This window comes from Hyperoodon ampullatus, assembly GCF_949752795.1.
Source record: "Hyperoodon ampullatus genome assembly, chromosome: 6".
In the NCBI taxonomy this organism is placed as follows: Eukaryota; Metazoa; Chordata; class Mammalia; order Artiodactyla; family Ziphiidae; genus Hyperoodon; species Hyperoodon ampullatus.
In genome coordinates this window covers 60,901,900-60,917,289 of record NC_136919.1, presented here as the reverse complement: position 1 = coordinate 60,917,289, position 15,390 = coordinate 60,901,900, and the positions used below count along the sequence as shown (strand labels likewise).

At 40.9% G+C, this 15,390-nt stretch overlaps 1 protein-coding gene across 3 annotated transcripts in view; it reads right to left on the bottom strand.

Moving 5' to 3' along the window:
* The window catches only part of BNC2 (basonuclin zinc finger protein 2), a gene marked incomplete at its 3' end in the record, with an annotated part of 301,189 nt that overhangs the window by 118,576 nt on the left and 167,223 nt on the right, over nucleotides 1-15,390 (bottom strand). For all 3 annotated transcript variants that reach the window (XM_079706197.1, XM_079706198.1, XM_079706199.1), the window contains one exon: nucleotides 4,179-4,414. In XM_079706197.1, the coding sequence (XP_079562323.1) occupies nucleotides 4,179-4,414 (236 nt within the window). The remainder of the gene's footprint in view (nucleotides 1-4,178; nucleotides 4,415-15,390) is intronic.

The following is a 15,390-nucleotide window of genomic DNA, read 5'->3' as shown; positions in this document are numbered from 1 at the left end:
AGAGGCTATGAAGCGGGCAAGGTTGGTGGAAGCTACTTATCTATTCTCAGAAACCAACTTCTCAGAGCCTTTATTATGCTAATGTTATCACTAGGCTCTAAGGAAAGGATCCAGAGTGTAGGTCCGCCTAATGCTCAGGTCGGATCTTCTCCGGAAGACAAATGCACCCAGGATACTCCGGGAAATGTTCCTCTAGAGTGTTGATTGTTCTATTAGCTCTGATTGTTTCAAGACACAGGTGACTTGAAATGTGCATCACTGCTCATCCTCTCACCAGGCTGCTGGCACCTCAGCTAATTATTCAGAGTGTCTGATACGGTTCCCTGAATTCTGGCAGGACTCATTTGCAAAGGAGGAGATTGCCACAGATGGACTGGCGTATGAACCCAGGCAAGTCAGTTACACGTTCAAACTGCAAAGAGACTGTGTGAACACTTGATTTTTAAATGATTAAATTCAACAATGATAATCACCCATATTCTTATATCCTAGGCCAAAGACAAGGAAAATGGGGAAAGAACAGGACACTGCTTTTATTCACTGTCAATAAACGTACTGTGAGATGTAGACTTGAAATACGAACAACTCTGCAGCAGCAGAAAAAAATATCTCATGTTCCGTTACAGTTTGCTTTTTAGGATCAAATTGCCTATTTCCTCCTTTTTTCTGTTTTGTGAGAAAATGCCTAAAATTTACTTCACTTTTCTGATACTTTCTGAATGAACACTTTAATTGGTACACAGGAGAGTACTGGGTTCTTCACCTTTAAGATACTACCTGGATTCTTAAGTCACTGTAGTCCAAGTCTTGCTCTGCATTTTACAGCCAGCTGGTTAGCTTATGAATCACACAGATAATCATATAAGTGAAAAGCAATTTTTATAGAAACAGTACAGGACCCTTGGAAAATATTGCTAGCCCCAAATAAATCTGTGCCACCACAATCATCTCCCTTTCTCTTTTAATAACCTCTTCAAACATGCCTGCAAAGGATAGGTTTGAACGGCCAGCTCTTCTTTCCCCCCAAAACCAAAAGTTCAAAATCAGATCAGACACTGCTATTCTTCTATATTCAAAACTATTTCTGGAACCAGAAGTGGCTGTGTTTATACATCAGGGATGTAGGTTTGGGCCCAGAGAGAGTTAAATTAATATCCTGGCTTCACCAGTTCAACTTACTGTACATCTTCATTTGCCCAGTAACACAATCTATAGCCAGCTGCTAACCAAGTCAATATGTGGTAAGACTAACAGCCACCCTAACTTGCCTTGATAATTATTCTCCTCTAACTGACATAATATTCAATATACTGTTGTTGAGAGCAATAATGCTAAAATTGATGCCTTGAGGGCTACAAGACAATTGAGTTTCAGCCAGATAAAATGACTTGTACACTAATCGTGTATTATAGGGTTCCACAACCTTTGGATGCACATTTTATAGTCTACCTGCTCAAAAATGTTACATATAATTATATTCAAAGTCATCTGAGCATACCTTATCATTACCATATATAATTTTAAAAGTACTGGCCAATAATCAAATAACATTGCTTTAGAGAAAAAAGGTTTATTTCTATAGTCTAGCTCTTGCTTATTTTTTTTTAATGAAATGAGCATTTTCTCACTATATAAATAACAGTAGTGTGTCCTTCAACCTCTTGCTTTTTTCCTAAACCAAGAATTGTTTTCACAAGAAACAAGTAGATGATAAATGCTGAATGACAAAAAGTATCATTTAAATAAAATCCATGACATCAGTACTATCAATAAAACAAGACAGAAACGAAACCCAGTGTTCCTCGAATATAAAAATCATCTATGATTTTCTCAAAACGTCCATTTCAGACCCTGAGTGTAGAAAACAGATTATATTAAATTTGAGACTTTCTCAAAATCTCTAAGACATTAATGAAAATTAATTATAATTTTTGCAATTAAGTAATTATCACAATAAGTGACAGTGTTCTTTATTAGGCAGTATTTCACCCCAAAATAAGAGACTATAAATATTAGTTTGTGGTTTTGTTGAATTTTCCTCTGAAATTTAATTTCTCTTGAAATTTTGTATCTTTAAATCCTAGGCCCTCACACAAAACTAAATATGGAGTACATTTTCTATGCCTATCTTACAGTTATGTGGAAATGCTGAGAAAAAATGAACCCCTAAGTAATAATTTCAAGTAAAACAAAGAACAGGCACTGTTCAAGGCAGAACATTAGGACTACAGCACAGAACAACAAGCAGGTTCTGTATTTACTGCCATCAAAATGCTACGGGACACTGGGTTGTTACGATGGCAATTAATCACAGTCATGCTCGTACCTCCGTGTTTCAACAGTAAGAGATCATGTGTATGGTCCAGCTATCTCAGGCAAAAATAGACACATGGAGCTGAAATACAGCATTGGTGACAGAACGAAGCATTGCATTGGAGGCAGTAAAGATGTGACGAGGTCAGGGCATGTACTACCCTACACGTTATAAAGGAAGGAGTGCTTAGCGAAGCTGACAGTGCCATTCAGAAATCTGCAAGAGGTTTGTTCCTTCCTGCAGGGTAGAACCCATCCCAAATGGACATTAATAATCATGTGTGGAAACAACTGTAGAAAGACGTGGCACTGTGTGTGTCTCCAGATTGGCCTAAGCGGGGATTGTGGAACTGGTTCCATGCTTTGTTCTTCCTGGCCCCTTCCTCCTGGACCCTGCACCGCCTCAGGACCCCCTGATCACCCAGGACTTAACTTTCCACTCACCCCACTGAAACGTCCCCAACCTGGGGCAAATGAGAGAATGCTTGTGAAAGTCTTGTATAAACTGAAAACGTAATATATAATTATTCCCATTATCAGCACCATCTCATCTTCTGAGGGCCAAATGCCCTGTGCCTTCCAAGTTGACATCTCACTACAAAATGATTCTCCGCTAACTAAAGCAGTCACGGGAGCAGGCGGGTGATCCTACCTTCCCCCTTTCTCTACGTCCACTCAGCATCCCTCGTCCGCTCGCCCTGGCTAGCACCTGGTGGTACCACACAGGAGAATGACAGGAGCGAGTGTGTGTTCATGCCAGGTTAAAGCCAGGGCAAGACTCAAGGCCCTCTCCTCAACTCATCACATACCAAGCTGGCAGCCTCACACACAACACAGGGTGGTTCGGGCAATCAACAAGGCTGGCAGAGCCAAAACCAAATTTTTTTTTGAATGGGTCAATTCTCCTGGTATTATCCCCCATAAGAAATTTCAAAACATCACTTCAGATTCTACCTTCTCCAACTGTGATCTCCTGTGGCAGGAGGGAGTATTTCTTCATTGTCCAGTGTAGTCTTTTTGGATCCTGGGGTCTCCCAACATGCTGCTTTCAACATTTACCCTTCAAGGGTCGTGGGAAGACAGATGGCCATAAAAACATTTCAGAGGCAAAGTACACAATGCAAAACGACTCATGACATATGGCAAAAAATGATGGAAAAGGCGAGGAGGCTGGGGGCATGGGGAGTGGAGGCTGCAGGCCCTTCGGAAAAGTCTCAAGACTCTTACCAGACCGGAAGTGCCCCTGACACACAGAAGGGGCTCAAGCTGGAGGAACAGGTGCTGTGAAGGCCAAATCTACAACCAGGTTTGCATGTTTTGGAATGTGAGGGTTTACTGATTACAAAAGCAGGGAGTTTACAGAGTTGTTCCTTTGACTTGGATGAAGAAGCAATAAATGGTTAGGGTACAGAGAAGAGACAACCAAGAAAATACCAAACCTACCAAGTAAGCATGAGAACGAGCTCTACGAAACACAGATGCAGTGCAATTTCATATTTTCACACACCCATCACCCACCTCCGTACCCTCCCTTTTAGTAGGGCTTCGATAAGGCCTGTTGGGGAAGCCAGGAGGCCCGCGTTGTAGAGGGAGTTGAATTCAAAGGAATGCAAACAGAGCAACCCTAGGCAACAGGCCACTATTTCCTTTCTAACGTTCACCACTGAGGCCGGATGCCGGCCCGCTGGCCCACAGCTCCTTTCTTCCAATTCCCTGAGCAGCCCGCCAAAAGGACCACGTTAACCAGAATGGAGTGTGCATGCCCGGGCCTGTGAGGGGCAGGAAGGAGGGCAGGTTTGCCGACGGCTCCTACCCCAGCCCTTCTCCAGCTGGCCCCCGACACCGGCTTGACGTCCTCCCCCTACCTGCAGGATGTACCCCCGGACGTAGTCACGCAGGGTCCAGCCCAGGCCGTGCAGGATGTGCAGCACCTCCTCCTGCTTCAGGACGCTGAAGAGACGGTCCAGCAGGATCTTGAGCCTCACAGGCACCGCCTGCGTCCCGTAGAGCATCAGACTGCTGATGTCAAACACCACGTTGGACTGCACGATCTCCACTTGGGTGGGGTGGTAGAGGTGCTGCGTGCTGAGCTTATCCAAGGCTGCGGTGGTCCCGCCAGAGGTCCAGGGACAGGTGGGAATAAAGAGATAAAAAGGAGAGGGCAGAGACAAAGAAAGGAGAAACGAGTTACCGGAAGTTACAGGGGGCTCCATGTCTAATAGCTGGATCATAATCACAGATGTCTCAGCAGGCCTGTGCAATGTAAATAGTGCTCTTCCCACCTCCTCCCGGTTTTGTTTGTTTGTTTTTTTGGATTCCGTGTGTTTATAAATTGCAGACGACAGCAAATACAAAATACATTTGGCTTTCAGGAAGAGAGCCACTGAGGAGGTTTCTAAATGACTGTGGCTGGCGCTAAAAACCTGACTAATTAATTTGCTAATTGAACTATGGTTCAACCCAAGTTACCACGGTATTCCCCTCCTGCACCAAAAGAAGGAACACACACACAACTGCCAACTCGGCCACAAGAGCGGGCTCAACCAACATCGTTTTTCTGAATAAGATTCACCCCTTATGATACCTGGATGGTTTGAAGAGGAAAAGAAAGGTGTTCTTTAGACTTACAGGGGAAAAAGGACTAACTCGGAGGGAATAAGGAAAGCTGACCTCTGGGTGGGGGGACTAGTCATTTACCTAAAAGCTGAATTAGCTAAGGGGAATTATCCCAAGACTTAATTCTCCTAAATTCCCCTCTTGCTGTTTACCTGTTAGTTCAGTGTTCTCTAAAAGTTATCCAGGAGACACAAACAAACAAGAAAAGGAATTCAAATCATAATTAGGTATTTTATTAACAGCTCTGACAAGGGCTCAGTATGAGATGAAACTGGAAAAAAAATGACTACAATCAAAGCACGAGAATTTCTGTGTATTTCAGCTGCTTCATTTCAGCGCAGAAAACTGAGGATGACCATTCTCAGAGTAAATATTTTTCGTGGAACTAATATTTCAACAATTAGGCTTTTTTCCTCCTCAAATCTAAGAAATCACATCTCTTCTCCCTAGCTCTGAAAGCCAAGATAAGGCCATACATTCTCATCCTCATCCTTATCTGAGTTACCGGGAACCCTACTGCAGATAATGTAAGGACATTTTTCCTCAGTTTCTCTAAAGTGACCCATTAAGATAGTGCTGTCTCACCTACAGGGCTCAAAGAGATGCTGAAAAGATGAATGAGATAATGAATGAGAAGTGCTTTGAACTCCTGAAGAGAACACAAAAGCATTAGACCAACTATCAGAATTATACACATGACCTTCTGAAGATTAAAAGAGATAAACACGTGAGCCTGAAAGATGGTCATCTAATCTCATGAGTCAGGCAAATGGGTATCAGACAACAACCACCAGGCTCAAATCCTAACTCTACCTGCAAGCACCCAAGGTTTCTGCAAGCTCGAAACCATTCTTAATACCTTCTCCCCCAACAGTACAGGCTGCTGTACGTGTACACTCTGAGCAGCTCCTCTTTTAATACACCGGTATTTCTGCATATTAATGTGTGTATTTAAAAGTGCACGCGTGCACACACTCACGTTTTTTAGTATTTCAAGTGTATTTTTTTAGGGCTCCTCCTCCACTCTCGTTTTCTCCTGACTTGTGGTCACGGGAGAGTTCATGTACTCTTGATAAATTGCCTTCTTACATCCACAGTGTAAAGGCCCTTATCATTTACCCGCTGGCTTCATTCAACACATTTACTCCCAGGAATACTTTGTCAAAGAGTTCGGGTTTCCTCATACTTCATTTCTTGCAGCTGATTTGTCTGATCTTTCCTATTCTAGTGGTTAAGTCAACTTTGAATAAATAGCTTTAAAAATTAATTTAACGTTTGGGAAAGATAAGGGATTCACAAGCCCAGGGATTGAAGTCTTCTCTCATTCCACAGGGCATTTAGACAGCAAAAATGCAGGAAAGAGGTATTATTATCCCTGTTTTTCTTCAAGTACAGCTTAACTACTCAGCCTTCTGATGAGTCGCTGCTCTGCTTACAGAAATCCAGCATCCAGGTCGAGGGAAATCTCCTCTTCCGTTTCCCTTTATCAACCTTCCTGGCCCATGTCAAGCACTTCTTCACAAAATATACTGCTGTGACCACAACAGATATGAAACTGGGAAGGATGAGTAGAGGGGAAATAAAATGACGCCAAACCTGATTTTTGTCCATGTGTTCGGCACCTTGTATCTATGCATTAAGTATATGCAGGTAGGTGTGTGCACCAGTGTGTCCTAGGGCCAGGCGGAAAGCTGTCACCCCTCTCCCTCTCACTCCTTAAAAAGGGCTGGAAGTTTTAGAAGATGAAGAGGACTAAACTGTTGAGGGCACAGAAACAAAGAGAAGTTGTTCAGAGAATTGAAAGAGCACAGGTGGAACAGGTAAAAGCAAAAGTATTTCCCTATATATGCTTGTGAGACCGTCAGAGAGTGACAGTATTAAAAGGACATTACTGATTCTTTAGCATGCCACATGTCAAGAAGTAGGAATACACATAAATATATAGGCCACATAAATACACAGTGGAGGTCGACAGCTTTTTCTGTAAAGGTCCAGACTGTAAATATTTTAGGTTTATGGGCCATGCTCTGTGTTTCACAGCTACTCACCTCTGCTACTATAGAGGGAAAACAGAGCAGACTTAAACTAAACTAATGGGCATGTCTATGTTCCAATAAAACTTTATTTACACAAATAGGTAACTGGCTACATTTTGGGCTCTGATATGGAAAATGAAGGGGTGGGCCAAACAGTTAAAGAAAGTCAATAGTTGATAAGGAAAAAGCCCCACGGGTGTGATTTAAGCAGCAGTTACCTAGGAGATGAGCCATAGAAGAAGGCTTGAAAAATTAAACTGCTCAGCTTGCAGATGTCAACTGCAAATTTCAGCATAAACATATCATCAAAGATTATGCTCGGTCAAATTTCTTGAATGAATCAAAATTTTCTGCTTTATAACTGCTGGATTGTACTGCGTCACCAAGTTGACAACAGCTTTGGGAGGGGACGTCTCCTTGGTCAGCAAAAGGTTAAGTAACAATTTTTAAACTGTCATAATAACAGTAAACTGAGAACTGGACTTCTGCCTAATGTCATGCTCTTCCTATGTCTGACTGGGGGATTCAAGTCTGGATCCCAGGTGGGTTAGGAATATAAGTTGGGCCAGTGGGAACGAAGGAAAGGCAGGGCAAGAACTTGTTCAGCAGGATGGAGTGGGGAAATGATGGTCGTCTACCTTTATGAGCTATGGACCTAACCATCTGCTAAAATTGCCCTATATCAATGGTATTGCCAAAATTCCACTTTCAAATGAAATCATAGCCAGAAATTGGGTATAAAAATATATGAGGGGCTTCCCTGGTGGCACAGTGGTTGAGAGTCCGCCTGCCGATGCAGGGGACACGGGTTCGTGCCCCGGTCTGGGAGGGTCCCGCATGCCGCGGAGCGGCTGGGTCCGTGAGCCATGGCCGCTGGGCCTGCGTGTCCGGAGCCTGTGCTCCGCAACGGGAGAGGCCACACCAGTGAGAGGCCCGTGTACCGCAAAAAAAAAAAAAAAAGAAAGAAAAGAAAGTGAAGCTACTCTTAATAAAGCTCAAGTGAGCATGAATTTGACAACTTCCCACCACGCGTTACTCTCTTCTTCCCTTCCTCCTGTTTAAGCATCTCAGTGGGACCCCTAGAGTTCCCAGAAGCATAGTTTGAAAAGCACTTGTCTATACAATAATATGATATCAATTGTTTCGCCTGCTGTGCCTCCCCTTCATTCTGGGAACAGAAACTGGATTTCCCTTCAGGGAACCCCTTTTCTCCTACACTCAGTACCATTTATTTCATAGAACAGAATATTCCTGAAGCCAGGCCTGGAAAACCAGTACCTCCCAGTTCCTTGGCCAAAACAACCAGTTTAAGAATGGGCAAGTGACCTAAGTCTAAAGAGTGATACTGAATCCAGGCTTTCAGTTAGAAATACTAGGGAGTTCTTCCCTCTTCTTGTAATTTGTAGCTGGCAAATATGCTTGGGAATGAGAGTCACATGGAGGACAGTTGAGCCACAGGATGGTCTGAGAAAGACTAAGGACTGACAGTGTTGTTTGATCCAGAAGATACAGATATGGCAGTGCCTGAGGGTGGGACCCTCCCGGGACCCTCCCAGAATTTTCAGTTACAGGAGTCAACAAAAGCTCTCTCTCCCCTTCTCCCTTTCTATGTCTGCTTGAGGTAGGATTCTGTAATTTGTATCTAAAAGAGCCTTAACTAAGACAACTACTTTTTTGGGGTGTCCTTCCAATTAGATAACATGTATTTCAAAGGAGCTGTCAGTGGTTCAACAAGGTATGTTAGTTCCAGGCCAAATGCAATTCACAATTTCTCCAGTGACTGGAATGAGGGTATCCTGAACAATTCATATCTCATATAAATTTCCAAAGGGTGATGGATGCCATCAACAACATTAATAAATAAAAATTATTGTTGTATGGGGAAGGGGAATAAAGGAAATGACCATTTAAGTACTAACTAAATATTAGGCATCATTCTAAAGGGTTACAATAATCTCATTTAATCCTTTAAAAAACTTAAAACACAAGGTATTACTATTACTGCCTATTCGGAGATCACAGCTTCCATGAGGGTCAGTAACTGGCCTAAGGTCACTTAGTTATTTCTCCCAAGAAATTCTATTTCTACCACACGTTCAGATAAACAGTCAATAAGCAACTCTGGAAACGTGCAAGCCTTCATCATGTTGGAAGTCCCTAACTCCCAACAATCTGGGCTTCCTGCCCATCACTCTGCTGAAGCTTCAAAGGTCACCAACACCTGCCTTACTAGAAAATCCAATTGCTTTTCCCTTCATTCTTCTCCATGATCTCACCATAGCAGCTGACCTTATTGAACACCATTCCTCCTAAATTGCTTGTCTCCTTCATTCATGCATACATGCATTTATTCACTGGCACTTAACAACTTATCACCAAGGCAGGTACTGCATGCAGATGCAAAAGTCATCTTTGCTGTAAAAGCGATGTGACAAAGTACTGTAGGACACAGAAGAGAGGGCCACTCTGCCGGGATGGAATACTCTTGTAAGACATCAGCAAGCAAGAAAGGAGGAGGACAGTCCAGGTAGATGGAACTAAGGCAGGGGTTCTCAAACATTATGTGCCTCAAAATCAGATGAAGGGCTTGTTAAAACACAGGTCAGATGGCTGGGCCACCTTCCCCTGGAGCTTCTGATTCACTGGGTCAGGGGTGGGGGCCAAGAATGGGCATTTCTAACAAGTCTCCACAAGACACTGATGCTGCTGGCCAGGGACAATACTTTGAGAACCACTGCACTAATGAGGTGTGTGTAAGAGAACTGAATATCCAAAGAATGTGTCAGGCTTGCAGCAAAAGAGTTGAAGATAAATACAGAAAAGTCAGATGGGCAGTCTGTAAGAAACCTTAACACTGCAGGCCAAAACCTGTGGAAAGGTTATAATATAATTTTATTTCTGGTTAATAGGATATAGAAAATATTAAACATTTTATAAGGTGAAAATGACTTATAATTTTAGATGTAAAACTCTGACGAGAGTCCAGAAGTTTATTTAAAGCAATAGGTGTCAGCTGGGGACACATGGCCACAGAGCCACAACCCCTAAGGAAGAAGGGTCGAGAGGGAGATGGTCATGGTTCGGGTGAAAAATTACCACAGGTGATGCTGACATACACGCCTACAATACATGCCACTGAAAACGACAGAGATGAGTTAGAAGGCAGGATAACTTAAGAGTTAAGTGAACAGGGTAAGAAATGTTTGCAATACTCCACTGGGAGACGCCCTGACTCAGTGGACTTCAAATGATGATCTGCCTAAACCTGGGGTATGCACCGGCCTTTCAGAGATACACAGACATGGGGACTCAATTTCCAGATCCTGTAATCCCATATTTACTCTTTCCTAAAACTGATCCCCCTGAGAACAGGCCCGCCTGTTCATGCAGATTATCCATCCCCAATTCTCCTGTGAAAACTATACCCTTCTTTCCTTTACCAAATAAAGGCAAAACTCTGACTTGACTTATACAGTGCACTGGCGCAGGGTGTAAAGCTCTCCTGGGTGTCAAAATAGTGGTCAGTTTGAATCACTTTGTGAAGCCTTGTTTAAGGATTAATAAAACACCAAGAACCTGGAAAAGGGCCCTCTTTCCCTGATTATGCATATACAAGTAAAGGGTAGCTAGAACCTGACATTCGGGTCTATGCTGGAGTATTCAGAATTCAGACATTATGTAAAATGGGCAACAGTCATGCACTCACCTCTTGCATTCCTATTTAATAACGTATCACTTTTTAGGAAGTATCCTGTGAGCGCAAAGCAAAAGTGTCTAATGCTGAAAATGGCTTTTCCCTCCATTCTTTTCAATTATGCCTGATACTCATCCCCAGGAGGTGTCATCACCTGGGAAAAAAAGCCCCCGAGCACATGTGATGCCCACTCTTTTAAATTCAGTTTGAATATTTTCCCAGACCTATGAAATTTGGAAGATGCACTGAATAAAACCTGTGGATAGGAATTTTATAGAAATTCAGAAACAATGTTTATCATTTAATAGGGTAGTTACTACCCATTTAATCAAATACTATCAAAATATTTATGTTATGATTAATCATTTTCATCTTATAAAGTTTTGAATATGTCTACATCCTGTTAATAGAAATAAAATTAAATTATGACCTAAATGCCAAAGCACTTAATTTTTAGCAGTATATAACTTCTTTCATTAAACACATTAAAAGTTTGACCATGTTTTTATAAAATATGGCTCTTATCTACTTTGTTCCTAAAGTCCAACACCAGATTGTGATACACACAATCATTATCAAAGTATTACCCTGACTTTTAACATACTCCTCATTTCATAAAAATCTTAAGTTATACATTATAGTGCATCATTACTAATAAAGTAATGAGAAATAGCATTTCTATTGTACACTTAATAGATTAATTTTATTAGCTCCACATTTTATTCGACTGTTTTAAGCAAACTATCCTATGAATTGCAGTTCATAATTTATTGATTATTTACAACTTTTCTCAAAATGCATATTAATACATTCATTTGAATTGAAATGTGAGTTCATTTTTTTTCCCAATGCTAATTCAGCCTGATTTGGCAGCCTGATTTGACCATGAGCACTGGTGGAAATTTTCATCAATTAAGAAAGCTAAATATGCAGTAATAAAAGTTATCACCTTTAAAAAAAAGATATACTGCAGAAGTCATTTGAATAACTAACACAGTATTTTAATTTTCTCAGTCTTTTTGGTGTATACAAGAATAAATGATATGCCTCTAAGTGAAAGACTAACAGCTAAGTTTATAAATTGGCATTTGCTCTGTCTTGTTAATGTCCTTCTCCAGAAATTGAAAAAGTAAATGACTCTAACAACATTGGGGTAATAAGGTGGATGAAACAAAGAGAAACTAACTGATCACTGTGTAATTGTTGGCACATAATCTGAAATGATTTCTAAGAACCGAATGACAATGTGATAAAGTTCCTAGTCCCATGTATTCATGTGAACAGGTGTCTGAGCACTTAGATCTGCAAAAATGGGGAAGGAACCGATAGTGTACCTTTCCTCTTTCTTACAATAAGTACTATTCATTTATTGATACATGAACTAATCTAGGAAGAAAAACATTTATTGCCCTACCCATTTTATTGACAGATGCATTTCTGACAAAAATCTACTTTGTTTAATAAATTATGAAAATATGTAATATTTACATTGCTTTGATTTTATTCCTCTTGATCAAAATTAAACAATAAAATTTCCATTTATGGATATATTATCTTATTTTCTTAATTTTCCTTGCAGACATGAATGATAAAAGACTTTGCAGTGAACGTATGATTTCATTTGTGGTAATGTTATTTGGGGACAGTGAACTGGAAAGAAGAATTAAGGAGAAAAATAATGACTTAGAACAATCATTTAAAGTTCCCAGTGTTTCAAGAGTGCTTGTTATCCTCCAGATTAAGGACAGAGTTTCTAGGGCTAGACTTCAAGGGTTCAAATGCTAGCTCTGCCACCAACTTGCTGCATGACCTTGGCAAGTTACTTAGCATATGAAAATGTTAGGATGGAACTTTGTTTTCAAAATTCTTTTGGGGGCAGGCAAGACAATAGCATGAAGACCACTACCTTAGTACAAGGAGAAAGAAAAGGAGAACAAAGAATCAAGACCAAGCTAACAAGTACGGGGAAGAAAATAGATGCTTGGAGTGAAGATGAGTCAGGGTTACAGGATGACTGAGATTTTCAAGTTTGGAGGATTTGGACTGGAAATCAACTGAGATGCAGGAGACCCATCAAGATTCCAGAGGAGCTGCCTCTCCAGCTGCCCACCTGTGATCACCTGCCTCTAGGAATCCAACTACTCCTATACTACACCAGCCATCCCTAACCTGTAAGTTGAGTTCTACCCAAACTCTGTGCCCTCAACTCCAAACATGTACTTGTGACCCCGACTGCTGTGAAAGGTAAGCCCAATAAACTAGGCCAAAATGCTTGAAAACAAATCTTTTTTGTCGTGGTTTTTTTGACTGAATATGTCATAGAAGCTCATTGAAAAAATATAAATTTGAGAAAAAGAAAAACAAACGGAAGACAGTCATACATAATCCCACCAACCAAAGGCACTATTGTCTACATGTTGATGTAGCTGCATCTACTTTTCTTCAGTCCATAATTTTATGTAGTTAAGGGTCACACACTAGTTACAAATTTCTATCTTGTTGTTGTTTTTCTCACTGAACTTTATATAGCATGAACACTCAAAATTATCTCTGACTACCTAGTCCCCGTAAATGTCTCCACTGCAGTTCCCCTGGATCTAACCCTCCTCTCTGGCCTAACTTCTACCACTTCAGTAGAGGCTTTTAGACCCTCCTAAGTCCACTACTGCAAGTGACTCCTGGCTGGTCTGGTGTGGTGTGGTCTGCCTCTGCTCTCTCTGGTGTAATACAGAAAGGACAGAGTCAGTTCTCAAGTCAGTATTCTCAAAAGACTGCTTAGAATATGACTCTTTTCTGCTCAAAAGTTTCCAGTAATGTTCCAGCCCTACCCTCCCAGCCCCCAAATTCTTAACCTGGGTCAGAAGACCTTGGAAAGACTGATTTACTACTTTCCAGCCTAATAACCCTCTAACATGGCTCTCTGTTCCAACAAAAGTGAGCTGCCCACTGCCTTTCTGACAAAACTAGTGAGGAAAGCAGACTTTAAAAAAATACACATTAACACACAGTATTATAAACTGGGTATGTGACATGAGAACATAATTTAAACAGGGCTAGGGATGGGGTGTTCCAGGCAAAGCCATTTCTGCTAGGACGTGAACAAGGGAGAGTAGCTCATGATGAGGCTGGAGAGACAAGCAGGGTTCCACCTGCTGAGCTACATGTTTCAGATTTTCAGTGCTGTTCATTAAGGGCCTTTCCTCTTTCTTTCTTTATCTTTTTAACTATCCTTTTCTTCCAGCTTCCATACAAGTTCTGTTTTCCTTTTCTATAAAACTTGGAGAGGTCCCCTCATCTAAAAGCAAACTGTCTCAACAATGATAGCACTTAAGGTGAGCCAATCATGCACATACCAACTATATGTTGCCCATTTACTGGGTCGCTTCTGTGCCTATTTTATCATAAGAGCTTCAGCAACCATACCTGAAACATAATCAATCAAGGGTGTTCAGCCCTCATATTGTTGAGTGGATGAACACAGCTAGTGTGCAAAGATAGGATTCAATTCCACTGTGCCACCCAATTCTTAATTTCACTCACGTCTCATTCTCAGCCCTCCCCTCTGCTCTTTACACTCTAGAGAACAGTGGGGGTAGGTAATTACAGCAGTTTAGGAAGTGAGATGGGGCTGCTAGCTGAGCAGAAATTAACTAAAGTTGCATAATTTATTCCCTGTCCTACCACTTCAAGCATTATTTGGGGGCATCCAATGGATTTCTAGGTAAAAGCAGTATGAGATCTAGTGGTATTAAAGAAAACAAGCTTAATACCAGGGTGCAGAGACCACATCATAATGAATAGACATTATGAGAATCATAGTTCAGATCACTAAGTTTGTGATCCATGTGCTAGATCTATGGTCTCCTAGCTATAGGAAAAGGTATAGTAGAGCCAGTCCTCCTCCATATCCATGGGTACTGATCCATGGACTCAACCAACCGTGGATGGAAAATATTCACAAACAAAAAATTCCATAAAGTTCCAAAAAAGCAAAACTTGAATTTGCCATGTCCTACAACTATTTACATAGCCTTTACATTACATTTACAACTACTTACATAGCATTTACATTGTATTAGTTATTATAAGTAATCTAGAGATGATGAACGTATATGGTGGATTTGGGAGGATATGCATAGGTTATATGCAAATACTACAGCGTTTTTATATGAGACTTGAGCATCCATGGATTATGATATCCGTGTGGGTCCTGGACCCAAATCCCTTGGATACCAAGGGACAAGTGTATAGACTTTGGAAAGGGGTCAGAGAACAGTCAACACAATAAGGTAAGAAGAGCATCTACAAAGAAAAGATTATTTTTCTTTTGTAAAAGGTCTGGAGGAAAAGAAAAAAAGCAAACAGATAAATTAACCTCTTTTTTAGTATGCAGAATTTTACTGGGAAAAAGAAAAGGGTTTAACTGTACAATATGGATACTAGTTAGAAAAAGAAAAAAAAATTCATACAATAAGAGCTTCTTAAACTGTGAATTAGGTTACTGAGGGAACATAATTTACCTGGATTTCTTTACAATGCCAGAAACAGAAGTTTAAACTGGTAATTTTCAGGCTATAAAACAAAGGAGAAATTGAGGCCTGGATATAATTTCAATAAACACTTTGATAGGATCTACAGTTTTTCAAAGGAAAGTGGTGGCTAAGCCACAAGACCCAAAAATACACACAAGTCAGTGTGAAGAAAACTCATTTCTGTCAAGAACAGAATCAC